Here is a 27,802-nt window from a genome sequence, read left to right as displayed (position 1 = left end):
TTGCATATTTAGTTGTTTTATTAAGCCTTTTCCTTAAAATCAGAACAAGAAAAAAGTACATGCCATGGAAACTTAGCTGACCAGAAGAATCTGTGAAATCATTCCACAAGAAACTACATGAGCAATAAGGCAGTAGTTTTTGCATCTAGTGTAAACTGGGTATTTGGTTCTGATACACCTGCATATAGACTTAATCATATGTTTTACGATATGAGGAAGAAAAAAGACTTATTATACCACAGCTATTCACTTGCTTATTGGTTCATTCATTTAATGCTTACTGAGTACCCCCAATACACCAGTAAGGTATGCTTCTAGCACTGGGGTCAATGCAGTAGCAGAGGATAACATGCTCCTACCCAACTAGTCTTGGTGATTTAAGGGGAGAAGGTCAAGCAAGCAAAGTGTTTATAGTAAAATGCAATGACTGTTACCTTAGGACATAATGGATTCACCAGAAACTCATAGAAGGATAGCAGAACTGTACAGAGATGGAGTGGCAAGAGCCCCATATGAACTTTGGGGCTTTGGTTTTGGAGGCTCTTTCAAACATGTTTGATGAAGAATAGCCCCAAATTATACTGATCACTGGAAGGAAAGTCTAGGTGAAGGAGTCCCTTCTGCAGTCTAATAGACATCAGCTCACTGCCTCAGCTTTTGGTAAGTGTTGGAGAATGTGATGAAGGTCAAGAAGATCAAAGCCGTGATGCAGCCAATGAGCAGGCCCAGCAAGCTTCCGTGCACATGCATGGCCTGACAGCGCTCCCCTGTGTAGAAAAAGGCATGCCCAGAGACGCACCTGTGGAACAGGACACAGAGAGGGGAAAACGCCTGAACCTCAGATGCTTCATAGCAACAACCCCACCAATAATAGCAATAACGGTAGTCAGTAATTACAGACTATTTCCAGCCCATTCACAGGCTTTATACATATCGATTCACTTAGTCACACCATAGCTTTTTGTGGTAGGGGACTACAATCCAGCCATTCTCGCTGAATGCCTTATTTAAGCTGAGCAATAAGGCATAAATAACTGTCAGAGTCACATGGTTGGTATTTCACCCCTGAAGCTGAGTCTCAGGAGAGAGACCTTGGCCACTTGCATCCAGGAGGAAGGCTTGGACCACTTACAGAGTACTTTACCTGACCCAAGCTCAGAGACACTGCAATGGAAGCTCCCCCAGAGAGAACCTGAGTTAGTATATCACTGAAATGCTAAACCTCACAGACTATACCAAGAGACTGTGAGTTGCCACAGTGTCAATGGTCTCTCAAGGTTTCTGGAAGAATGAAGATTCTGTGCCAATTAAGATTATTGAAACATAGCAGTGCATATCAGCTTAACTCTGAAACGTTTTTTTTAATAATGTTGTTTGGCAGTGAGCATTAGTGGTGCACAACATTGGCCCCAGCACTTGGGAGGCAGAGGCAAGTGGATCTCTGAGTCCAAGATCAGCCTGGTAAACAGAGCAATGTTCAGGAGAGCTTGAGCTGCACAGAGAAACTTTGTCTTGAAAGAAAATGTCATTTTACATAAAGATCATTAAGGGAAGGGCTCCATGCCTTCCATAAGGACCATCTCTCCCTTTGTTTTGAACATGTCAACTACAGAGAACTCGATGGGGCAGGCTGGGATGTTCATGAGTCAGGGGTCCTAATATTATCCCTGGAATTCTTTTACTCTTTTAGTCCTTGAGTAAGGGTTGAGACAGGGTTTGCAGACTAGCCTGGAGCTCACTGGGTAGTTCCCGTTGGCCTCAATCCACAATCCTCCTGCATCAGCCTCTCAAGGGGCAGCATTATAAAAGTAAGCTATCATACCTGGCTTTCTTTTACCTTTAAAGGATTTCTCTCTAGTCTGGGAGTTTTCTTCTTAAAAATCAATAATAGCAATCAAACAAAATTTTCTTCTGATCTGACCCCACCAGCTTGAGTTACTTCCAGCAAGCCTATCCCACAAGGCCCTGCTTCAGGGCTGTGGGAGACAAATAACCCTTTGATACATGGGTGGCAATTCCTGGCTTTCCTTCTGGGACAAGTATGGCTAGTAGGAGTCCCTACTTGGATGTGGTATCTGAAAACCTAGCAGACCTATGTCTTTGATCTGTTATTGGTGCCCAATCTGGGATGAGTCAATGTTTGTTAATGTATCCCAGGAACAGTTAATATAAGGAATGCAAAGTACTCTTTGACTCTGGTACCTAAACATAAGATCCATCTAATCAAGAAAAAAAATTCTAGAGTCAACACAGCAATAACAAGGAAAATGTTATGAAGTAAATATCATCACTCTTCAAAAATGTCAAAGTGACAAATGACAAGGATTGTTTCAAGTTGAAAGAGTCTAAGGAGACAAGGAACTAGATGCATTGTGATGTCCTGGAGTAGAAAGGGGACATCGAAGAAAACCTGGTAAAATCTAAATGAAGTCTGTTGTCTGGCCCATAGCATTGCGTTGATGATGTGCAAGTCTTGCCTTTGCTAGATTTAACATGGTTGTGTAAAATATTAACATGAGAAGAAGATTATTAACAAGAAGAAGAGAATTTAACAAGAGAAGAAGAAGGACACAGGGAAATCAGTAGTATTTGTGCAGTGTCAACATACCTACAAGCCTAAAGTTATTTCCATGTAAAAATTCAAAAGAAAAGAAACAAAGTAGAGATGAGAAGAACTCACAGGACACATGTCTGTATGGAATACCTCCTACATCTGCTTTCATCCTGCCTACAGCAGTGATGGTTCTTTCACTACACATGCTTGTTTATGATGTGTTCTTAAGGCTGTTATGCAAAAGTGAGAAAAAAAATACCAGGTACAGAAAATTGCACAGGCAAGTCCCAGCTCTGCCATTTATTATCTGGGTAATTTGGGACAAATTACCCTTTGTACGTTCATCTTCCCTGATATACTAGATGAAGGTAAGAAGAACTAGGACACAAGATAAGATCAGATCTTGTTGTATAACACTGAGAGGGACACATGATACCCAGATGATGATAATCAGTTCCCATTACAGTTATTGAAAACGTAATGATGGGACAGAACTGATGAATTCTAAAACTATTATTGCTAATACTAAGAGATAATAAGACATCTGCCATCCTCGAAGATTCAAGTTTGATCTTGATTCTCTGTAGCAGGTCACAGAACAGAAAGCCCCTAGGTCACCATTTGTGAGGCCTGGTGCCATAGTCAAGGCAAACAACATCTTATATAATGTGCTCATTGCCATGTTCTATATGTGTATATATGATGTGCATGTGTCATCGAGTGTACACATGTGCATGTGGGTATGTATGTATGTGTGGTATGTGTTCATGAACATGTTGCCAGACATAGACATTGGGTAGTATCTTCTTCAGTTGGCTCTTCACCTTATTCTTTGAGAAAGGATCTCTCGCTGAACCAGAAGCTGGCTGATTTAGATAGGTTGGCAAACCAATGAGTTTCATGGATGTTTATCTTCCTAGTATTGAATTCGTAGATATGTGTCACTATGTTCTGATGTTGTATGTGGGTGCTGGGGACCCAAAATGCAAGTCCTCAAATTGCACAGCTGACACCTCCTCCTCAACCCCGCCCCCTCTGTGATGTTTTGAACATCAAATTTGACTCAGATATGTTAGCCCATCCTCCACTTGCCACTCTTGACCTTGGCACCTACCTGCAGCTGGCCATTCCCTTTACGTTCACACAGGTGCCTTCATTCTGGCAAGGGTTTGGGTCACAGGGGTCTCTGAAGTACTGTGGCCAGTTGTGGTCCTCCATGGGACCAGTATTCTCCACTGAGCGCTTTGGTCTGCTGGGCTGTCTCTGGTCCAGCCTGCTTGGCAGGGATTCCTCCATCATGGCTTTTCTGGAGTCTCCCAAGGCAAGAGGCTCCTGGCCCTGCAGAAGGAGGCCTCGGGGCATCACGCTTCTGCTGGAAATGGGGACTTCAGTCTGCCTCAAGTGGGTAAGGTCTTCAGGATCCAGACCATGGCAGTGAGAGAATTCAAGATTAGTGTCTGACTGTGATGGGTGTCTGCTTCTGGAAGTTCTCTGGGCCTCCTCTTTCTTTCATATTTCACAAATGTGTTTCTCTACCACATTACAAAGGAAAGTGGCTTTGTCTCAGGATACCAGCTCTCTTACTGTAAAAGGATCCTGTCACACACTTCCTTACTGGATTTGCAAAAAGGAAGCATATGCTAACCAAGGGTAGATGGATGGAGGCTAAACTGAAGCCAGCATATGGTCATAGCTGATAACTTATCACAAAGAAAACACTTCAAAAAGATGAAATTTTGGTTTCTCCTAAGGACAGCTAAAGATTATAGCTTTTGCTACAAAGAAACCATAGGTGTTTGAAGAGTTAGATACACTTGCCCTGGGTTTTTGGTCATATAATGGACAGATGTGTCAATGTATCACATGATATACTCTGCATGACTATGTGTAATTTTTTAAATTTTTTTCCAGAGCTGAGGACTGAACCCAGGGCCTTGTGCTTGCTAGACAAGCACTCTACCACTGAGCTAAACCCTAAGCTCCCTGTGTGTAATTTTTAATGTGTCAATCAAACAACATATTCAAAACATTATACAAAAATATGAATCTTTGACCAACAAGCCAAATGTGGCTATTATAACACAGTCTTTTTCTTTTTAAAAAACCTTGTCCTAAAAAATAAAAAAATATAAAAAGATTTTTAGTTCCCTGACTTGTTTTAAAATCGATGTAAATCAATAGACCAGGCAGAGCCTAGGGCTATTGACCCAGGAAGTCTAACAAAGTACCTTTAAAGTCCACGAAGATTATGAGGGTGTCATCTTTAAGGAAATTTCTTCTCATCAGCATCTGGTGGGAAATGGCCTGGCCCCAACCCCAGTCAATGCTTCTAAAACAATCACAGTCCTTATCATAGACTCCAACCTTGGTTGGCCTGTCCCAGATGACAGAGCCATTTATAGCTGCAGAGGGATGAAGGAAATACAGTCTCATTAGCATTTATGCTGTACCTTCCAACTTGTCTTTGATAAGCATGAAGGGCTTTGTTAAAACTCTCCCCTCCCCCCAAAACAACCTATAATTGTACACTCACATCAATATGTCATTGCTATGCACAAGGGGAGAGTAAGAAGAATGATGCTATCTTTTAAACCTCTGCTGGCTGTCCTAGACTCAGGGGCAATTCTTCTTGTGTGCAAACACCTACCTGAAGATGTTTGGTACTTGGAGGTAGTGAACATCAAGCTCAAGGACATCCTGTTCCTGGCATCAGGTTCCTGGTCCAGGATGGTCATTATGGCCTGTCTGTTCTCCACTGGCCACTCCAGAATCACATCGTTATCCCCACTGTACAAGTGGAAAGCGAGTCCCAGGTAGCCAGAGTTACTGGTGATTCTACCATTGGGGTACAAGGTCACCCCAAAACCATAACCCTCGGAATTGTAGAACCTAGGGCTCACGAGGCTGTCCCCTTTCACTGTGTTCTCAAAGACCTGGGAGATATTCCGGATGGTCCAAACCCCTGTAGGGCAGGGGGTTTCTGTCAGAGTGATGTCATCAAGGTAAATACCGCCATCTGAGTTACCAGGGTCACCTTTGGTACCCTGGAAAACATAGCGAAATTTCTTCTCTTCGTTGAGTGTCACGTGAGCAATTTTCCAGTAGTGATCAGAATCTCCTAAGGAAAAAAGAAAGTTGGTGACCATTGGTGTCAAGAGTTGATGGGCCAGGGATGTATACATACCAGTTCCCTCCTTCATTCTTCCTGGAGGCTCCCAACAGAGGCATTATTGCAGACATACTAAGCAGCTTTGCCCAGTCACTTGTTGTGATATTTAAAGTTAGCATTTGCAGCGATAGACTTCATAGACATGTCACTGAGCTCACTCTTAATTCCCCTCCTTCTCCATTCTCCCCTCCCCAACTTAAGCCTTATTTATAATCGATATTCAAATCTTAGTCAGTTTCGATTTCCAGCATTTTTAAAGTTGCTCCTCCCTGTTGCCACAGACTGCTATCCGCTCTTGATAACACTAAAATGTCCATGCATTCAGTGGAACCCCATAAAATAGACATTTTAGGAGTCAAAGATCAAACAACGGGCACATTTCATGGTTCATCCTTTCACCTGTTGCCCACAATTTGTTTGTCTAGACTTTTCCTTGTACATTTGTTAATTCTAGTATGGAAGGGACCCGAGGAATCCAGGGTTACCAGAAGCCGGTGACTGTTCTATATTTGCTCCTTGGCTGAGGCTGAACTGGAAGTGGGAGGTTTGAACAAAAACCTGAAGTAAGGGGATAAAAGGCCAGAGAGAGAAGCCAAGGGGCAATATGGAGAAACTATTGCTAAGGCAGAGTAACTCAGAATGCCCCAAACCTAGGCAAGCAAATTCTGAAGTGAAGTAGAGAGGGGGCCCTGGGGGTGTTCCCTTTCCTCCCCTGCATCTTCTAGGCAGGGCTAAGCTTTTCCCAGGACAAAGAGCCTGGGATTCCTCTTGTCCTCAGGTCCTTCTAAGGATGACCATGGAGACAGACTCCTGGCCACAGTTTGCTCAGACACATACGACAAGGTGCATGAACCACATCAGTAGCATGGGAATCTACGTAGCATGAGGACACGTGAACTGAAAATACAATGGGTGACTTAAGGTCTGAGATGGGAACAAAAACACAGGTGGGAACTAAGTACTCAGCAGATTCCACATCACGGGGATTCCAACAAGAGGATGAAAGTTCACTTCTTGCTTCTGAGTAACTGCTTTGATTTTACGTTTTGAGGTTGGAATGTGGGGCAGGGTAGTAGTAGACAGACTCTAGACACTGTGCCACATGGACACAGACTTCTTAAATGAAAATTCCAAGTTTTTACCTAAGTGGGAGGCTTCCCTGAGTCAGTCATGTGGTAGTGATAACTCGATTGTTCGAGCCAAACTTTGTCTGTGGTAGTTCAGAATTGTCATCTATTAGAGGTTCTGGCCTCACTATAGCTGTAAGCTGTATATGTGTATGTGTGTGTGAATGTTCATACTCATGTTTTGTGTAAACATGTTGTAATTAAGCTTATATATAAAAATCCTATAGACCTATAGTTTGCATATTGATAAGCACATTAATAGACACATTTTTATGTAAGCATAAAATTTGGGTTAGAACAAATTAAAATGGGCCATTTCACAAAAGTTACAAGCTACTCCAAGATGACAGTAACCAACTTGTGTTGAGTACCCCATCTTTGCCAAGTTGTACTCAACTTTTAGAGGAGTGTCACAGACAGGACAACCATAGAATTGACTGATTTCAAAATCCATTTATGCACTATGTCTAAGGAACTTACAAATATGTCCTATGGGAGGCTGGAGAGATGGCTCAGTGGTTAAGAGCACTGTCTGTTCTTGTCAAGGTCCTGAGTTCAATTCCCAGCAACCACGTGGTGGCTCACAACCATCTGTCATGGGATCTGATGCCTGCTTCTGGTGGGTCTGAAAACAGTGACAGTGTACTCACATAATACAATAAATCAATAAAATCTTTAAAAAGTCTATTAAAAAAGATGCCCTATGAGAAGTCAAATGATTTGAGTAACTAAATTCCACCTGGGATGGTTTCATGTATCCTAGTAATCGTTTTCATGGGGGTGGGTAATCAATCAATCAATATCATTGTATTTACAACACATTTTCACTTTAAATATTCTCTACTTTTAAAAGGGTTACTTTAATAAATGCTTGAATAAAAATGCTATGCGGGTCTGGTTAATCTCTTTTTATGTGCAAGTTCTTTACGATAAGCTTTTAATTATTAAAGAAAAAGGAAAAGGCATCTTGCTGACATCCTTCTGCCAAATTAGCTTTGACTAATTGCAGTCTGGAACAGCAAGCCATCCCCTCAAAGCAAAAGACTTCTCAGACAGCAGCTGATGTTGGAGTGGGCAGAGGTGACTGGACATATGTGTTTCCAAGGACATCTCAGTAAGTTTCCTCCTTTCAAGAGTAGCAGCCTGTTTTATATAGTGTAAACAGTATTTACTTTCTAGGACTCACGTTGAGAAATCCTTTGTTGGGTAGGGAATATGTCAAAGCCTGTCTCCCTTGTTCAGAAACACTCACTGCCACAACAACAACAACAACAATGACAACAACAACAAGGAGAAATATTTAGCTCTAAGGAACAGGGTTTGATGACCTTCACATTCAATTGTCTGCCTTAGCAGCCAAGGATTTTCTTTCTGAGCCCCAGAGACACAAAACAACAGAGCAAGTAAATGGCCCTGGTGGTGGAGTGAATTCATTCAGTGATTTCAGTCCCATCACTATTTTAAATACTGGAGTAACCAGAGCCCACGTGTGAGGTCTTAAGGCACTTCAGTATTTTACATAATGATGTCATTTGCTTTCCTGAAACAGAAACAAAAGCAGTTACTTAATTGCTTGGCATCTTATCTCCTCCTCTGAATCTGCCTGCTTTCCTCAACAACCTCTTTCAAAAGTATCTTTGAGCCTCACCTAAATGCTTAACTTTCCAGGGCATAAAACTTTCTGGTAAAACAAATTAGCAGAGTCTGGGGGAGACAGAGGAAGCTGAGAAGGAGGAGAGAACCAGAGGAGGGCAGAATGCATGAAAGGAGAGAGGGACAGAAGGAAGAAGACCCCGGTCCCAGGGTTTCAGAAGCCAGTCCTTCTGTGATCGCTCTAAGTACCTTGAAAAGTCTGGATCTTGGCCAGCTGGCGCACGGTGCCCGTGTTGTCGTCCCTTCTCACCCAGATGAGGAGTCTGTCTGCAGGGCTTCCTGTCATCTTATAAAAAAACTGCAAACACTGCTGCTTCCTCTTGGGGTAAAGGATCCGAGACTCCAGAAGGGCTACCTCTCCTGTCACCCCCGAGCTGGTATTGAAGTACATGAAGTAGCCAGCAGCTGTGGAGAGAGAAGCCCAAGGTCCCATCTCTGCCTTCTCATGACCTACGCAGAGTACCTTCTACCCAGACAAACTGAAGTAGGAAAAACTAGCTGTATCCAGGCACCCAAAGCTAGAACTTCTACAAGGAACCAAAAAGATGTCTAGTAACATCTTCTCTCAGTGAGGGCCATTAGTATCTAGCTAACTCCATCATTCTGCACACCTATTTTATTTATTTATATTTACTGACATTTAGAGAGAAGATTCTCTACATAGCCCAGGCTGGTTTTGAACTCATGATCTTCCTGACTTAACCCTCTGGCATGCTGAAATTACAGATGATCCCAACTTGTAGATTTCCTTTGATTGTCTTTTCCCAAAATTTGTGAAATGTACAGCACACAGGATTTAATTAAAGTTTGATGGGATTTGGTATATGGGAGATAAATTCTATTTTCCTTGCCGATTTCCTAGTTTAAATTAGAGATTCGTTACAAAGTGAAAAGTTGATCTCCTTATTTGGTAAGAAACAGGTCAGGTTTATGATTTGGACTTCAAATGGTTATAGCAATACAGGTTGAAACTTCTGTTTCTAACCAAACAGATTGGATCTACTATCAATGGGAAAGAATTGTTTCTACTGATCCACAGAATGGCTCATATTAGACATACAAAGGACTGATTAAAAATTTCATCTGAATTTTTATTATAAAATATGCCTTTATATATTTTAATATTTTAAAAAATATTATATATATATATATGCACTTTCCCCATACATGTACATTTCTTCTGGGGTGTGGTCCTCTCCTACTAGGATCTAGAACATTTTCCAGAAAGCTCTTCTTCTGTAATGATCTCTTTGCCTCTCTGGAAGTTGAATATTAGCCTGGTAGTGAACCCATAGGGGAGGGTCAACTAGAGGCACCAAAGGTAACATGACTTCAGGATTGATTTTGACTTTTATGTGACAGAGACTTTCATCTTCTGTCAGGCTCAGGGGAAGGGTGCAATGGTAGCAAATGACCTTTCACATTCTTCTTGGTGGCCTGGCATTTAGCTGACTCTTCTGAAAGGATATCTAATCAAGTCTCAGGCTGATATGGGCTCAGGGACTTCGAAATAAATAGCCTAGCCTTTAAAGGTCTATTGTAACCTATAACCCCACTTGCTTTCAAAGAGGTGTGACATGACTTTTCCTTGGCAGGCACATGATAAACAGATGAAAAATAAAATCGGAAAGACCCTAGAGATGTAGCTTAACTGAAATCCCATAATGTCAGTACTTGCGAAGAGGAGCAGGAGGACCAGATGTTCAAGGTCACTGCCCTCTGCTTAGCAAGTTTGCAGCTAGCTTGAATCATGTAAGACTGTGTCAAATAAGTAGACAGACAGACAGACAGGCAGACAGAATTTTCAAATCCTCCCAGAGAAAGGGAAGATGAAAAAATGAAAAGTGAGAGAGGGGAGCTACAGTCTCCAGCTAGAGACTTTGTAAGCCTTGTCTTCCTCCACCTCTCTGGAAAGATTTAGTATGTTTTTGTTTCATGAGCCTTATAAATACCAAGACATCGTAAGAAAAAGCACAGAGTAACCATTGCCTATCATCACCAATAGTCAGTTGGGGAACTGCATTTCAAACTGAGATCTGTCTGACCTTATGCATTTTCAATAAAGAAAGCAAATGCACAATTTAGTCGTTCCTTTGCTGTGGACACACCGATTATCACATACTGAGGACCACTAAGGACAAGGTGAGAACAAACTGAGAAGTGCTGTTAAGCTGGGTGTGGCGGCTCATGCTTTTAACTTGGGAGGCAGAGGCAGGCCAAACTCTGAGTTCAAGACCAGCCTGGTCTACAAAATAAGTTCCAGGACAGCTAGGGCTACACAGAGAAATCCTGTCTTGAAAAACAAAATAAAATCCAGAACAGAAACAGAAATTAACCCAACCAAACACAATTTACAAAGAGTAATAATGTAGATGTTTCCTACAAAAAAATTAAAGTTTCACATATAGTCATTTTCAGGTTGACTAAACATAATAATACTAATACCTTTGAATCAAAGTGATTTTTGCCTGCTTCCTTTTAGTCCTATATGAGGCTATTGTAGACTGTACATAATACATGTGGCTAGCATGGTATTTCCATTGGTGGGTACTGCTTGGAAATACTATCCTTCATTATAAAGTTATGTTATAACCAGGTATGCCCGTACCAATGTTATCATGGCAAACATATACCTTTCTTTTCATATATATTTAAAATATTTTAGAGTGTATTTCTAGGCAATTTTGCACATGTATACAATGCATTTTGATAATACACATTCTCTACTGTGCCAAGCCTACTCCTGTAGAATGTCTTCCCAATACAGTCTCTTCCTATTTTCATGTAATTTATTTTGTGTCACCCAGAGAGTTTAATTAGGGTTTCCTACACGCAGGGGTGGAGGGTAATTTCAACGGTCTCCCGCCTCTCCACAGCCTGGATAGTTTTTACTGAGTTAAAGATTAAGGTATGAGAAATATTCTTTGTCCCTGTTCAGGTTTTCAGGTTTGATAATTAACACAATAACTTAAAGGCAGAATCCACTGCCGGCCATTCACCACCTCAGGGTGCCGACTTGGACTATCACCAACCTTTGCACCGTCCCACCAAGGTGTGATCCACTTGTCCAGGCTGACTGCTGTCCTCATGAACCCAGTCAGCATCATCTCTGGTCCCCTGGATCATTCCACAGATGTTGGTCTTCTCAAACGCACAGTGGTCCAGCAGGGTATGTGTTCTGGCTACATGTGATATTTTTCGTCATGTGGTTAAAATGTAAGATATCTTATTCCAAACAGCTAATGTCTCAAGACACTTAACCACCACTGTTCAAACGAAACAATGTCACGAGCCTTTCATCTTCTTGACCTTTTCCCCATATGTGGCCCTTACTGTCATGGGTTAGCTCTTAGAGCACAGACACAGAGCCATGTAACTCAGACAACCAGAAATTAACTGCAGAGAAACTGCAAGAAGTCCTTGCTAGCTAGGCCAGTGTGAACTCCAGATCAAGGATGAGGCAGCTAGCACACTGGGCTTTGTATTCACTTGGCCTGTGCATGCTTTGTGAGCACAATTGGAAAGTACCCCCAGCTCAAAGCTTTAGAACACTTTAAGATTAGCCCGAGGAAAGAGGTTGCCCTGGCGCAACACATTTTCCAGTCCATTGCCTGTCTTGACCTTTATATGATTACTCACCCTTTGAAAGGAAGCCAGAGGAAATAGACAATGAGAGCTCCTTATATTTGTCCAATTGTTACCTTGCAATATACATGCACAAACACATATGCATAGACATATGCATCATATACATATATGCGTGCAACATAACTACCCTATGAGATGCCTTTTTCTAAAGAGAGCATGCTTAAGGGTATTTAGTCTGCCTGTTACCCAGAGCATTCAAGAAAAGTAGCAGAGGCTGAGGGCTTAGCCAGTCCTTAGGCCCAGAGTTACTCACTGCAGTTGTACATCCGATTCAGTCTCGTTAAATCAAAGGTACTAAAATCCAGGCGCTGTCCAATGATGGCATTGAACTCAGGGATCTTGGTAGTGATGGTCGGGATGCTTTTATTCTTGTTAAATGAAAATGGCCCATAGTGCATCAAGGACTCATAATCATAGGGTGTGTTGAGGTCTGTGATGGTCTTGTCATCATACGTGTTGAAATTATGTTCATAATCTGTTGGGGAGAGAACCCTCAGGTACTGCTCAGCCACGCTATTCTCTCCAAACTTTCGTCTTTGCCTCAGATATCTCAAAAATGGGAATATTGCATCATCAGTTTATATATATATATATATTTATATACACACACACATATACCTTACAATTAGAATATATAAAGAATATACATTTTTGAATATTAGTAATAATCCATTAATTTTATAATATGTTTTGTAAAATAGTATGTATAAGACTGTTGGAGTGATCATAAAGAATCCATGTTCTATTAATACACATACTTATATATTATTATGCATTATGAATATTTCATGTAATTGTATGGGAGAATGTGTATATGTATGTGGCTTTTAAAAATAAAGTAAAATAGCACACCTAAAGAAAGAATTTTAAACAGAAAGAGAAGAAGTTTTTGAATTAAGGAAAATATTCAGGATTATGTTACGATGCCTCTCCTAATGACCAAGTACACCCATCCCTAGGTCCATCCAACTTTCTACCTGGCCAGCTCTTTATGTGTTGGGAAAATGAACTTGAAGGGTCAATAGGAAAGGTAATCAGCTGGCAAGAAAGACTTGTCTTGATCAAAGCGCATGCTCCCTGGTCTAAGGAGAGCATGTAAGTAAAAACAAGATATGAAGAAAGAACTATTTTCCCATTAAAGGAAATGTGTTGCGGTAAACATTAGTTGGAAGGAGATAAGACAAGTTGTGACATGAAGTGTGGAGGTACAAAGCCCAATCGATGTCCTGAAATTGAGCAGTTACCAATAACTTACTGTTTCAGCTACCCAGATAGGAAGAGTTGAGAGGTGTTTAATTGCCTTCTTGTAAGAGAAGAATTCTACATATCCAAGGCGTAAAGCAGTGGTCATGGTTGTGGTTGTTTTCATTCTAAAAGCAGCTCCACATCTCATGGAACTACACAGCTTGTCAACCTCTGCTCCACCTCAGAAATGAAATCTGTTCCTTAGTGGAAAAGAAGAAACGCAGTCCTCATCCACAGAATGGAGACAGAAACTGCACCACAGTGCGTCAATATATTGACCTGGTGATACACTCAGGGCTGGAGGTGACATACAATAAAATACACAGATGACTCTGGGAGTCACACTGCCCTTGTGTATATTATTGGGCTTCTGGCTGCTTGGAGAACAGTAATTCAGTGATTGCAGGCAATCTAGATATACAGAATTGGATGCGATGAAAATAAAGAGGTAGATATATGCTAAGCAGCCCTGCCTCACTCAGCACTGAGCAAATATGCAGACTGTGCGAGCCAGTGTGGGTTCACTGATAAACAGATATCGTTTGCCTTAAAACCGTCTTTAAAAGTCACGAAATATCACTTTCCTCAAGTCTTAGAAATAGGATTGTTTTTGCTAATGAAATCTTCAGCAAATCCAGCTACATGTGTTGGAAGGTAAGAAACTCAGACCTGTAGGCAAATACAGGAAGAGTCTAAGAGAGCTCTAAGGGCCACAGTCAGGTGATGTAGTACTTTTGCCTGTGAGTCCATCCGTCCTTTCTTTACATACCCAGTTATGGCACAATCAACTCTGAGAGACAAACACATTGAGTCTTATCTGAAATAGCATCTCTGAGGACATAGATTCCCAAACTGACTTCAGGAAACCCCCACCTAAGACTACCTCACAATTCCAGTGTTTACATTGTATATGTGTTGTGTGTGTGTGTGTGTGTGTGTGTGTGTGTGTGTGTGTGTGTGTGTGTGTGTGTGTGTGTGTGTGTGTGTGTGTCTGTGTTTCATGCCAGTGACAAATAAAGCTTTTACAAATTACAGGTTTCCTGTTATTTTTCTATCATTCCACATTAATGATATTATTGGTATATTATAGGGTGGGAGGGACACAGATTGAGAAACCATATGAGGAAGTTCGATATGTTAGGGAGCTCTCTCCACCCTTCTGTAAGGACCACTGACCACCAAGTGAGCTGTGCTGACAGGAGTTTTACAGGATTCAGATTTAATTTTAAAGCTGGAACAGTTCTCACAAGCACATAAAAGTCAGATGCCTACGTAAACATGGCCATGAATGGACCTATTCATGAAACTAGAATAGAAATAAAATAAAATTCTTGTGCAGGAAAATCATATACTCGAGGCAGCATGTGTGCTAAGAGTGAAATCATTTCTACCGTAGTGAAGTTTTATTATTTCCTTATGACTTGAAAGAACACTTTTCCACATCCTGAACTAATTCCCACATTCAAAACATGCATGCATGCATATATTCACATGAGCATACACACAGGCACACACACTTATATTATATACATACACACATGTACATACACACATATACTCATGTACATACACACAGGTTTATACACACATACATACACACACACACATATATACTCACGTGCAAGGTATACACACTTATATACATAAACACATATATGTACATACACACATATATACACATATACGTTAATGCACATATACACCTGTGCATATATATATAAACACATACACAGTGCATACATATATACATATAGCATTCACACACATTCCTATACACATAAACATACACATTGTCTTAATGGGTTTCTACTGATGTGATAAATGATTATGACCAAAACCATCTATCACTATAGGAAGTTGGGAAAGAGCCTGGAAACAGGAACAGCAGCAGAAGCCGTGGAGGAAGGGTGCTAACTGGATTCCTCTCCAAGACGTCTCAGCCTGGTTTCTTATACACACCAGGACTACCTGCCCAGATATGACTCATAAGAGGCTGGGTCCTCCCTACCAATCATCACCATCGAGAAAATGCACTACAGACTTGTCTACAGGCCAATTCCATCCCAGCATTTCCTCAATTAGAGTTGCTTGTGATCCTAAATCGACACTGGGGATTTGAACTCTGGTCCTCATAGCCAGTGTTCCACTGAAAAATCTCCCAGTCTCCAATTAGAAAGAAAAATAAAACCATAACTTTCTTCTTTTTGTTCTGGAAATCTTATAAATTGTAGCCATTTATATATTTGTAAAATATATGTAAATATTATAATATATAATATATATGTGTAATTCTCTTATATCAAGTTGACATAAAAACTTCCCAACACACACATGCATAAAATGTATATGCCCACACATACAAATACACATGCATATAACACACATATACACATGCAGTTACACAAAACCCCTTGGAGTGTGTATGGTAGCCATCTTCATAACCATAGCCTTCTAAAACAGCTGTAATGTCCTCTGAAATCCAATTCCCTTTACTCATCACAACAAGAAAAAGACTTTTAGATGGAGCTTTAACAAAATACTGATACAAAGCGTACACTTCTGACTTTCAAGTCACGGTGAGTCACTCATCGTCCCATTCAGGGACCAGTGGCGACCCTGTCAGTGTAGCCCTTGTTCTTGCATCAAAGACTGACTCTCCTGTTCCAGACTCAGCCTAGGCCTGACACAGATGTTCTCAGAAAGCCATAGAGACCATAAGAGCCATAAAGTAGTGGCCCCTCCCCACTATGCCTGCTTCATACACACCTGTCATAATTTCATTCCACCAGATGTTCACATAATCATCCCGGTCAGTCCTTGACTGCTCATGGAAGAATCCCAGAGCATGCAGGATCTCATGTTCAATGATGCCCTTATAGTCGCAGCCCTGACCAATGGAAATATTCTGTCCCACGTGTTGATCACCAATCATAGACCAGCACCTTTGAAAAGGGAGGAGAGGAAGAGGTTTTCATAGAGTCATAGTTTATGTATAGTGCATATAGTTTAAGTGGCTAAAATGTATAAGATTTCAGGACAAGAAGAAGAAAGTTGGGTTTGTTTTTGTTTTAATTGGAGGCTGGGAGATTGCTTAGGAGAACACTTGCTATGCAAAAATGAGGACCAGAGTTTAAATCCCCAGTGCCAATTTAAAAGCCAGCGGTAGAGGACAGCCACCTGTAACCCTGTAACTTGGAAGGCAGAGACAGGATCCCAGAGCAGCCTAGCTAGCCAGTCTCTAGAATGTCCAGATACGGACTGGGGCTCAGACTCACTCAAAGCTCTCCCTTCTGTCTGTTTGGAATTTCCAAAACAGTATTGTTGGTTCTAGTTAGTTCACTATGCATCACAACATCAAAACTTATCCCTCTCCACCAGTCACAACTTTGTACCTAAGGATGGGTTCATTATCCTACATCTGCATGTAGAAGCAGTTCACAGTGCACAGTTGCTAGGATCAATTCAAAACAAAAAGTTTAAAAGGAGACTTTAAAACCAGAAAGAAAAGCATTTCCATATAAGGGACCAGATATAGATCCCTCCTGAGAGACACATTCAGAGCATGTCCAATACAGAGGTCAATGCTAGCAGCAAACCACTTTAGGGGGAATTAGAGGAGGTATTGAAATAGTTGCTTACAACCCCATAAGAACAACAGTGCCAATCAACCAGAGCTTCCAGGGACTAAACCACTACCGAAAGACTATACATGGACTGACCCAGGGCTCCAACTGCATATGTAGCAGAGAATAGCCCCTTGTTGGGGCTCCAGTGGAAGGGGAAGTCCTTGGTCCTGCCAAGGTTGGGACCCCAGTTTGGGGGAATATATTGGGGCAGTAGGAGGATGTATGGGGAATACCCATACGGGGGAGGGGTGGGGGAGGGGATAGGGGCTTATCGACAGGAAACCAGGAAGGGAAATAACATTTGAAATGTAAGTAAAGAAATATATCTAATAAAAAATTAAAATAAATAAATAAATAAAATACCGTCTTTTCATGATGGCTGTGGCTGATTTAAATGCTACCTTTAGGGAATTTCCAAATCCCCTATGAGGAGAGGTGAAGTTCATGATTATGAAGAGTACCCATGATACAACGAGTTAATGAATGCAGGAGTTCACATCTTTAGATATATTTTGACTATGTGAGGAAGACTGCCCACCTCATACTGAAGAATCCTAGGCAAGCCCAAAAGTTCCCTAAGAGACTAGTGGCCTAGGGAACTTCTGATAGATTCCTAAATTCCTGCTTTCTGTTGGTGGTTGATCATGAAATGTACCACTTAGGTCCCCCGTGCTTGTCCCTAGCTGTTTTGGATGCTATGAAACTTTAGGAGGTGGAGTCTTACTGTAGAAGTGCTTCATTCACATTGAGAGTTTAGAGCCCAGCTTCCTGTCTACTTTCTACTTCCTGGCTGTGATACAGCTCCAAGGGGATAGGCTTTCCCAATGGAGGTGTTGCAGCTCTGAGTGGGGAGGTTTCACCAGTGCGAGCATTACAACTCTGAGGAGAAAGGCATCCTGGCAGTCATGTGACACAATAAACCTCACGTGAGAGGTTTACTGGGAAACATGAAAGATGGCGGCTGCTTCTACTTGAGCAAGAAGAAGCAGGGAATTGAGCGGGAGACAGGTTTGTATAGGGTTTTGTGGGATGATGTCACAGGTGAGGCGGGTACAAGATAGAATGAGGCCTGTCATTGGACGAAAGGAAGGATGGGTGGGAGCAAAGTTTGAGGGAAGGGGAGGAGACTGGGACGGAAAGGGCAGACAGAAGGAGACAGCAGAGTAGCCACAGGACAACATGGAAGCTGGCGTTAAGATTCCACGCTGTACCTTTACAGGTTGTTATTAATGTTCTTAAAGGATGGATGTGTACGTTTAGGTGGGCAATTATATCTTATCAATCGGATCAGAGGTTATTGTGTTGTGTGTGCAGATTTAAGTGTAAGAGAGTGTGCGACGGATAGTCTGGGCCGCCACAGAGTTGGGATGTGTGCTTCTGGCATGGAAACCTGCCTTGGGAACTGGAGGTGTAGAGAGATTGTTGCCAGGCACAGAGAGAGGCCTTCAGCAGTGTGATACGGGATGGAGCAGAGTGGGTGAGACGCTTTGCTGACTGAGATTAAGATATCTACCAGATATCTTGGAGCACTGTGGTGACGGACCTAGTAGGGGTAAAAGACAGCATTTTATTTTTTATATTTTTACAACGACAGGGTTTCTTGGGGGCAGAGTGGAGATTGGTGAGATCTCAAGCCAAGCCCAGGGACTGATGGGATTTCCTGCTCAGGAATTGGTGGGTCTTTTTGCTCAGGGTTTGGTGGGTTTTTAAGCTCAGGGATTGGTGGGTTTGGATAGGTTTTCAAACTCAGAAGTGGACTTGGACATTTCTCCCTCCACTAAGAAAGCAATGTCCCAGCCACCTTACCTGCCTTTTTCACCACTATGAACTGCTGGGGGTTGGTCTGGTGTTGTGTATACAAATGCTAAATGCTGGTCGCCAAGATCTGGTTGCCCTGAGATCAGACAAATGAATTCCTATGGTATGCCAGTCTTTGTTGTGTAAACCTTGCTCCCAAATTTAAAGGTATTGGTTAAATAAAAGCGGCTACAGCCAGTTACTGGGGAAAATAGAGGTAGGCGGAGCTTCAGTTACTGGGCTGGGTCGGGGAGGTAGGGACCACAAGGAGAATTAGAGGAGGAGGCCATAATGAGGCTAGATGGATCATTTGCACATGGCCAGGAGACGTGGGCTCTTGAGCACAGACTGATGGAGCAGAAATAACTGTAGTGAAACTCAAACAACAAGTAACAAGGGGCATAGGTCTGGGATATAAGGTACAATAGCTTACAACATGCCCAATCTAGACTTACAGATTGTAAATAAAATATCAGGACTTGGTGTCTTTTATACAGGCTAGCTAGAATAAATAATTCGCTTACATTAAACTATATTCCTTCCCATAGCATAAGCCAGAATAAATCTTTCCTCCTTTGAATTGCTCATATTAGGAACTTGCTCATGGCATTAAGAGTCACTGATCTACTGCATAGCTTCCTTCTGATGAGTCTTCGGCAAGAACCCCAAACTTCCCTCAGTCACTGGGAAGGGATTAGGGAATCTTAAAAGAAAGGTTTGATTTTATCTTTTTTTTTCTTATTGTATTGTTTAGCTTTCAAAATAGATGAGTGACATTTTAGAAACTTAAGGATTTGTGCTTTTCATGCTTTGTAATATTTCATACTAACCCAGAAAACTGCTGGAAGATGATGTACGAGCTCTCCCCTTCATAGGGCTTGAAGTCCACACAAGACTTGAGGCGGAACATCTCAAAGGCATTGAGGATGGCTCCTTTGGCGTTCAGATCTGGAAAACATTGACAGGCATTATTTAGATTTTGGATAACAGACATAGCTTACAGCATACACAAGACTGTATTACTGATACAAAACACACGAAGATTCCATGTTGGTTTTATTTTTTTTCCTGGGCTGGGGGTAGCTCAATTCATTGGTTACTAAGTTTGAAGTTAGCCACATACACAGTGCTGGTTTCATAATTCAGATGTATAAAAAAGCAAACTGAGTAAGCCATGGGAGCGAGCCAGCGAGCGGAGCTCTTCCATGGTCTCTGCTGTACTTCCTGCCTCCAGGTCATGCTCAGAGGTGAACTGTGGCCTCAGGGTTGTAAGAGGAAATAAGAGCTCTCAACCTCCATTTTGCCTTTTAAAGCAACAGAGAAACAAACTAAGACAAGGAGTTTAAGCCCTATGAAACTGGAAGGACTGGGAAAATCCTTGGGCATTCCACTAAAACCCCAGAGAGACCCAAGAGGCCTAGGAGTCAAGACTATGTCCCAGCATTCTGGGATTTGCTTTAATATAAGACCAAAACCAAACCCAAGCCTCCAAAACGCCAGCCAAATAGTTGGCCCAGGAATCCAAAAATTAACAGCATTCCAAGGAACACAGCAGCATAGAGCCTCTCCGGAGGGTAATATCCACAGCACTCCAATACACAGCCAAAAAACATCAGTATGTGACAAAACAGGAAACATGATCCGCAGAGCACAGGATGATCCAAATGTTAACAGTTTAAAGTATGATTGTATATTTGTTCAAGGATTTAAAGAAAAAGAGGAACCAACAGAGACTCTCAGCAGAGATATACAACTTACATGAAAGAATCAAATGAAAATTCAGTCGAGATTTGTAGCAGTCATTCCTCATCATTAATTTGGTAGAATCACCATGGAAGCAAGGCTTGGGATGGGTTTATGAAGGTATTTCAAGTAATTTAACTCTAGGGGAAAGACCCACTCTGAGCATGGTACCACCCCACAGGCTGGGATTCTGGGAAATAAAACAGACGAAGTGAGCTGAGCTGAGCACCATTCATTTCTCTCTGCTTCCTGACTGTGTGTGCGATGTGATTGGCGACTTCACACGGCTGCCACCATGCCTTCCCCTGTGTGGCAGAGCTTCCAAATGTACAGACCCCTGCCCCTTTGGTCAATTTGTTAGGTATTTGGTCATGACAAAAGAGCAAAGTAGATGAATACAGGATTATATTCAAAATTCACTGAATGATTTGAAGAGAAAACTGCAGACGGTAAACGTCACAGAGACAATATTAGAAAAAAAAATGAACAGAGCCTCAATAACTAATGGGAAAATACCACTCAGCTCAATGTCTTTGCAATTAGTTCCCAAAGCATGGAAGAGGTGAGAAGGATATTTGAGAAAACAATGAGCTAAGATTTCCTATGTTTGGTTGGTTCAACATTATCTTGCAGATCTGAGAGCTTGAATAACAGGTAAATTCAATGATAGCAAATTTTCCCTCACAGATTTGTTCTTTGTGTTGTTCCTGATTTTGCTAACATTTTTGGCAACTTCTAACTGTGCAGTAACTTCTTCTTTTTTTTCTTTTTTCTTTTTTTCGGAGCTGGGGACCGAACCCAGGACCTTGCGCTTGCTAGGCAAGCGCTCTACCACTGAGCTAAATCCCCAACCCCTGTGCAGTAACTTCTAACTGTGTTGGCGCATGCATGAGTGCATGCGGGCATATGTGCATGCATGGGTGTGTGCATGCTTGTGTTGAGGTGGGTACACATGTGCAAGTTTGAGTGGGGGGGATCAGAAGTCAATTTGGGAAGTTGCTCCTCAAGTGTAGTTCATTTTATCTTAAGGCAGGGTCTCCCACTGTCTTGGAGTTCACCAAGTGAGTTGGGCTGGCTAGTTGAGGCTCCCAAGGACCCACGTGTTTCTTTATCTTCCAAACACTGGGATTACAAGCATGAGTCAGCTGACAGACTTTTTACATGTGTATTGGGGATTGAACTTGAATCTTTATGCTTCAGAAGCACACACATTCATGACTGAGTCATCTGCCCAAACTTTGACTTGTTCTTTGACACTCTCGCAGACTGGATAAAGAAAAAAATGTCACAACTTCCTTCCCATGAGATAAAAACAATCTTCAGGGCTCTTTATACATTGTTCTGAATCCAATGGCCAGGAGAAGCAGGAGAGAAGAGTTTATCCATGTCTAGTCAAGAACAATCCCCATTACCCAGATTGTCAGCCAGAATGTATGGAATGGGGAACTTCCATCTGCTTGTCGGATCTCTCAGGGCATTTCTGGTTCTCTGTGAAAGACAAAAGCAAACATATTGTCCAATTCCATCTATTTCCCCTCAACAGTTCCATTTCTATTTACAGCTGGATAAAATCGCATTGTATGAATGATCACAAGTACAGGTAGATCCTGGTTTCTAGTTTTTAATATCTATATATGACATTTAAGGGGAAGTAGGAATGAATAGGGGTCAGGGAACTGGAAAGGGATTCATGACGGACAATACAAAAGGAGGCCTAAAGGGAGTGGGGTGGATGGGGTGAGAGAACCCCAGGGGTTTAAGTGGAACTGGGAATACAGGGATTGGAAGGGTTTCAGCATGGATGGGGATTGAGGAGATGAGAATGGACAAGGGATGAGGAGGAGAACCAACCAAAACTAAGCGCATGTGAAAGATGCCTTAAGGGAACCAGCTACTTTGTAGATTGTAATAATATCAAAATGGAAACAAACAAACAAACAAAACAACAACAACAACAACAACAAAAACTGACCTGAAGAACTAAAAACAAAGATAACCAAGAAGCCCAGAGCCCAAGGTCACCTTCATAACTCATACCAAAGGAACCCAACTAATTTAGAGAATTTATCTTCTCAATATAAAAACAATGGGAGCTCCTTAGAAATAATCTTTGGGGATTCAGAGGCATTGATACGAGTAAAATGAAGGGGCCAGCTAACTGTTAACTCTGGGACAGCACCTGAAAACACATCAGAATACTCCCTTTCTATTCTTTGCCTACTGGGAAAAATTGGACAAATAAGCTATTTGATAATTATATACATTTTTGTGCTTTTGGTTGTTTTTTTTTTATTACTAACAACTACAGAGATGTTCTTATAAGATGTAGATTATACAAAAATCTTTGCTTCCCCTCCATAGTGTTCAACATGGAACCAGCCCCTGAGCCCAGGTTGAGCCTCCAGAGGGACCACAATTCCCAAGGCACAGAATATATGTCACTGTCAGCACTCACGGGCAGAAGGATGTCCCCTTGAAAAAGGTTCAGGCCTGCAGCTGGGGTAGATTTAAAAACAAAAGGATATTTGCAATCAACATTAGCAAAAGACAGTTTATGGTACAATTAACCTTTGCCATTATATGCGTTTCATTCCATGTAGTCACCTATCTCTTTTTAAAATCGCAAATCTTTCCCTCTACCTAAGAAGATATGAATAGCCAGTAAGTATTGCATATTGATATGCCCTCTTTTCAATTTTGGAATAAAAATCCTTCTTCAAGAACCTTAGAACTGGCCTTGAAAGATGGCTCAGTGGTTAAGAACACTGGTTATTCTTATAGTCAACCTGATTTCAGTTCCCAGCACCTCCATGGCAGCTCACAAACATCTGTAACAGCATTCCAGGGCCTTTTCTGATCTTTATGGGTACCAGACATGCATGTGGTGCATGGACATGCGCGTAGTCAAAACATCTATACATAGAGAATAATGATATTTTTAAAATAACCTTATAATTAAGATGAATTAGAAAGGATTGTGCTGTTCATGAACTCTAATGCTTTCCTTCTTTAAAGCAAAATGAAGTGGAGCTCAGAGAGGTCATGATCGAGGAAGTCATTGTCCAAGTGAGCTTTACAGCTGGTGTCCCAGCCCAGCCCTTTCATGGCCCCTCCCTTTCACCTAGGTAAAAACACTGAGTGGACTTCCTCCCAAGAGAAAGAAGGCAGCCTCCTAACGTAAGCCAGGAAAAATACCCTTTCAATGACAAACACCTGGAGACTATGTGCAGATCCATTCAAGGCTATGTGCATCTCTGAGACCTTGCTTTTCAGATGTCAACCTCACAGAATGGACCCACACACACAGCTTGACTTCCTTTTCTGTGACCTCAAAGGACTTCTAAAACTAAAATTCTTATAGGGAAAGATCACGGGAAAATTTCCCAACTATTGGAAGAGCTACATTTACCTTTTAAAATAGCATTAAATTAATTCTTAATTTTTAACTTTATCCTAATTAAAAATGCACAAAATAGGCCTGCCTAGGTTCAAGTCTTGGCCTTGATTAATGATTATCATGTTGTTTCCTTAACTACATGAGTATCCATGATACTTCAAAAACAATGCTATCTATAATGTTGTTTTAGAACGTGCTCCAAATAGAAATACCTAATCATCATTCAGGCATGGTGGTGCCCACCTTTGATCTCAGCACTCTGGAGGTAGAGGAAGGCAGATCTCTGAGCTCGAGCTCAACCTGGTCTACAAAGCAAGTTTCAGACCAGCCAAGGATACAGAGAAAACCTGTCTCAAAACAACAGGGGGAGCAGCAGCAATAACAACAAAATCCCCACCACTACCTCCACCTCTACCACCACCACCATCACCACCACCATCATCATCATCGTCGTCATCATCCAAAGAAATGCCGAATGATCGAATAATCGCTAAATGTTAACACTGATCACACTATACCACACTCTTCCCCATAAGTAACTAGAGTACCAGCATTTCATCTAGTCTGTTTCTTTTTAAACATGATCTCATGTAGTTCAGGTTGATTGTGAACTCCGTAGCCAAGGATGGCCTTGAACTCAGAGCTGCCTGCCTCTCTCTACTTCCCCAGTGCTGGGGTTTCAGGTGTTAGCCACCACACCCTTTTCAGTTCTGCCATCTTCAAACAGCACTCAGCTGCCATGGTGATTTAGCTCTAAAGACCTGGAGGGGCTTCCCTGCTGCAGCCTGCAATCCTGAGTGAGTCTCTAACCACAGGAGGTTTCCTGTGTCTTCCTGCATAAGGAAACCAGCATCCTCCATTACAAGATGCAGGTGACACTAGATATGGATGTCTTTGCAAACTCTAAGGTGATTGTGACCAAGTGTCCCTCCACTGACACCACTCCCATCCAAAGATGTCACTATGCAAAGGCTTCTCTGAAATCCCAGAAGCAGAACACAGAGACAAGACAGGCAGCAAAAGTCTGTGCTCTTGGTATTGGATGACAATGTGGGTTCCTTAATAAATATGTTTCTGAACAAGCTATCCAAACAGAAACACATTTATTCATTCCTTTATAACTCATCAACTAGCTACCAGGACATATGATGGGCCTGCACAGGCTTGAGATTTCTCCTACTAAATAAAATTGCCTTTTTGTTCTTTATAGTTTATTTAGTGAGTAGAATAATTACCCACTTTTCCCCTTTACTTCAAACCAGAAACTATGAATTTTTCATGAACAAAAAACTTGTCACATGATCTCAGATCCAGTGAGGGCTCGTTAGCTCTCTTAGAAAAAGCTAACCTCTGGCCTGGGTTGGTGATTCAGTTGGTAAAAAATTGTTGGGCTTCTTGTTGGGCACCAATGGGAGGAGAAGCCCTTGGTCCTGCCAAGGCTTGATGCCCCAGTGTAGGGGAATGTCAGGGTGGGAGGCAGGCAGGGGTGGGTGAGTGGGTGGAGGAGCACACTCATAGAAGTAGGGGAGGGGAGATGGGATAGCAGGTTTATGGACAGGAAACCGGGAAGGGGGAAAACATTTGAAATGAAATAAGAATAAATCCAATTTAAAAAAAAGAAAAAAAAGTTGGGCCTCAGAACCCAAGTAAAATCCCAGGAGTCCTTTGATCCCAAGGACAAAGAGGCAGAAGCATGTAGATCCCTGGGTCTCACTGACCAGTCAGTGTCACTTGCTTGACAAGACACTGGCCAAAGAGAGATCCTGTCTCAAAAATAAGGTGGACAGATCCTGAAGATACATAACTGAAACTGATTGCTGGCCTCCACACACATACTCACATCTATACACAATCTAATATAAGCCTCTTTCTCTCAGCATCATCATTTTCTAGAAACTTCTAATGCCAGTAATCACCAATAGACTTGTCTCTTCAGAAGGGAATCCTATCAGGGCACTTTAAATCCTGTCAAGTTAGGCAGGGAGCTGCCCATCCGTAGTCCTGGAAGTCTTGAGGTACAAGCAGAAGGGTGAATGCTAGCTTAAATCCACCCTGGCTTTCCTTTAGCAATTTCCAAGCCATTCAGAACTACGCAGAGAGACTGTGTCTCATTGGTAAATCAATCAGTTGATTTACCTGGTTTTGAGGCCTCACTATTTCAGACATTGAACTTACCTAAGTTGATTTCTGAAATGTCCTTCTGTTGTTCACCAACGTCTACATCATCGTGGTCTGTCAAAAGAAAAGTAACGAGGAAAAACTGTTGTTGAAGAAAACTTGAGTCTTGTTGAAGACAACTCACAGAAACTGCCTAGGAAATGCCTCTTACCATGTCCAGTCGAAAGATGCTGAATCTGAAAGGAAACAAGTGTGCACAAAGTTGATAACAGGCTACAACGGATGCTCTTAAATACCTAGGGGCAGTAGGTAGCAACTACTTACGGATACAGCTGCAATGCGGGCAGAAAAACTCAGTGAGAGAAGACACACAGGTAGCGTCCACAGCATTGTTGCAAGTGAACTGAGTTTGGCAGAACCTCCATGCCATAAAAACCTATTGGACCTTGCTCTCTCTGTCACAGTAGAAACTTTGACCCTCCCATGAGTACTGTACTGCTTAGGAGATGAACACTACAAGAATGAATGACATTCTCGTGGGCGTGTACAAAGAAGCCTGCTCTAAAAGCTCACGACCCAGAGGCTGGGAGAAAGTTTGAAAAATTCATAGTAGAACGGATATATGATAACAAGTTATACACCATGCCACTCAGGACAGGAATACAGAGAGTCATTAAGGGGTGATAATATTGTACTTTGCCGATCAAAGATAAACTAAAATTTTATGAATTGTTACAATTACAGTTATGGAAGGGCATCGATGCATGGCTCACACCCTTCCCCTCTGCCTGTGTTTTCTTTATTCTTCCACATCCTCTCACACACAAAAATAAGATGTTCGTGACTGCTATGTATTAGTCGATACGTTCAATGCCATTTCAGTAAGATCCTACCAAGGTTTTCAGTGGACCTTTACAGACTGTTTTTAAAATTTACACACAAGGCATAAATTTCCAAGAATAAATAACGAAGAGTCTTCTTAAAGTTATGGTAATTAGGAAATATCTCATGGCCAAAAGAAAGACGTCGGGAATGGAATGGAATAGAATGTCAAAAGAAATTCGTGTCTATGTGGGGCTTTGTTACACAGGAGGGATCAAAAGTGCTATAGGGAAACTTTGCTCCCTTTAATAATGTTAAAACATGTGTTCAGAAGATATAAACTCTAGAACAAACGGCTGTCAACTTTCCTAATGCTGAGACCTTTTAATACAGTTCTTTGTCTTGTGGTTACTCCCAACCATGAAGCTCCTTCATTGCTTCGTCATAATCACAATTTTGCTATTGTTATAGATCATAGTATAAAAATCTGATATACAGGATATCTGATATGCAACCCCTAAGACAGGGTCATTCAGGGTACCTAAAGGAGACTTGAAAAACGGGTTGAGAACCAGTGCTCAAGATAAAGGTAGAGATTTGCAAAACTCAGAGCTTGAGGTCGGGTAAATTGCTTAAATAAGGGAAAACTTTGAAATTATAACGAAAAGTTAATTTAGCTATATCAAAATTTAACCTGCCCCTCTTCCTCCACCTCTTCTCCTCTTTTTGAGACACAGCCTCATGTAGCCCAGGCTGTCTTGCTGTGTAGTCAAGGATGACCTTTAGACTCCAGGGAGAACCAGGATAATAAACTATCATCATCGCATCCAGCCCAGTCTTGTCAATGTGACGACAGGACACGAGGCTTCAAGTCAAGGTGTCATTGGTTATGTTTAATCCTGA

The 27,802-nt window shown here is 41.7% G+C and overlaps 1 protein-coding gene across 2 annotated transcripts; it reads right to left on the bottom strand.

Annotated features, from left to right (window-relative positions):
- Mep1a (meprin A subunit alpha) lies at window positions 1-26,525 on the bottom strand. 2 transcript variants are annotated; one of them, XM_032900702.1, is made up of 14 exons: window positions 26,402-26,525; window positions 26,289-26,313; window positions 26,135-26,191; window positions 23,018-23,058; window positions 21,975-22,050; window positions 19,650-19,767; window positions 16,163-16,338; window positions 12,405-12,626; window positions 11,536-11,685; window positions 8,693-8,908; window positions 5,202-5,672; window positions 4,783-4,956; window positions 3,669-3,966; window positions 1-799 (listed from the first exon to the last, which is right to left on the bottom strand). In XM_032900702.1, exons 1-14 carry the CDS (start codon window positions 26,465-26,467, stop codon window positions 643-645), a joined length of 2,247 nt encoding a protein of 748 aa, XP_032756593.1. In that variant the 5' UTR covers window positions 26,468-26,525; the 3' UTR covers window positions 1-642. The 2 variants fall into 2 exon arrangements, with proteins under 2 accessions (XP_032756593.1, XP_032756591.1); XM_032900700.1 differs by lacking the exons at window positions 23,018-23,058; window positions 26,289-26,313; window positions 26,402-26,525.
- Window positions 26,526-27,802: the final 1,277 nt, after the last annotated feature.

This window comes from Rattus rattus, chromosome 4 (assembly GCF_011064425.1).
Source record: "Rattus rattus isolate New Zealand chromosome 4, Rrattus_CSIRO_v1, whole genome shotgun sequence".
NCBI classification, from domain to species: Eukaryota; Metazoa; Chordata; class Mammalia; order Rodentia; family Muridae; genus Rattus; species Rattus rattus.
Note: the sequence above shows the minus strand (reverse complement) of the source record. Positions and strands in the feature narration are given on the sequence as shown.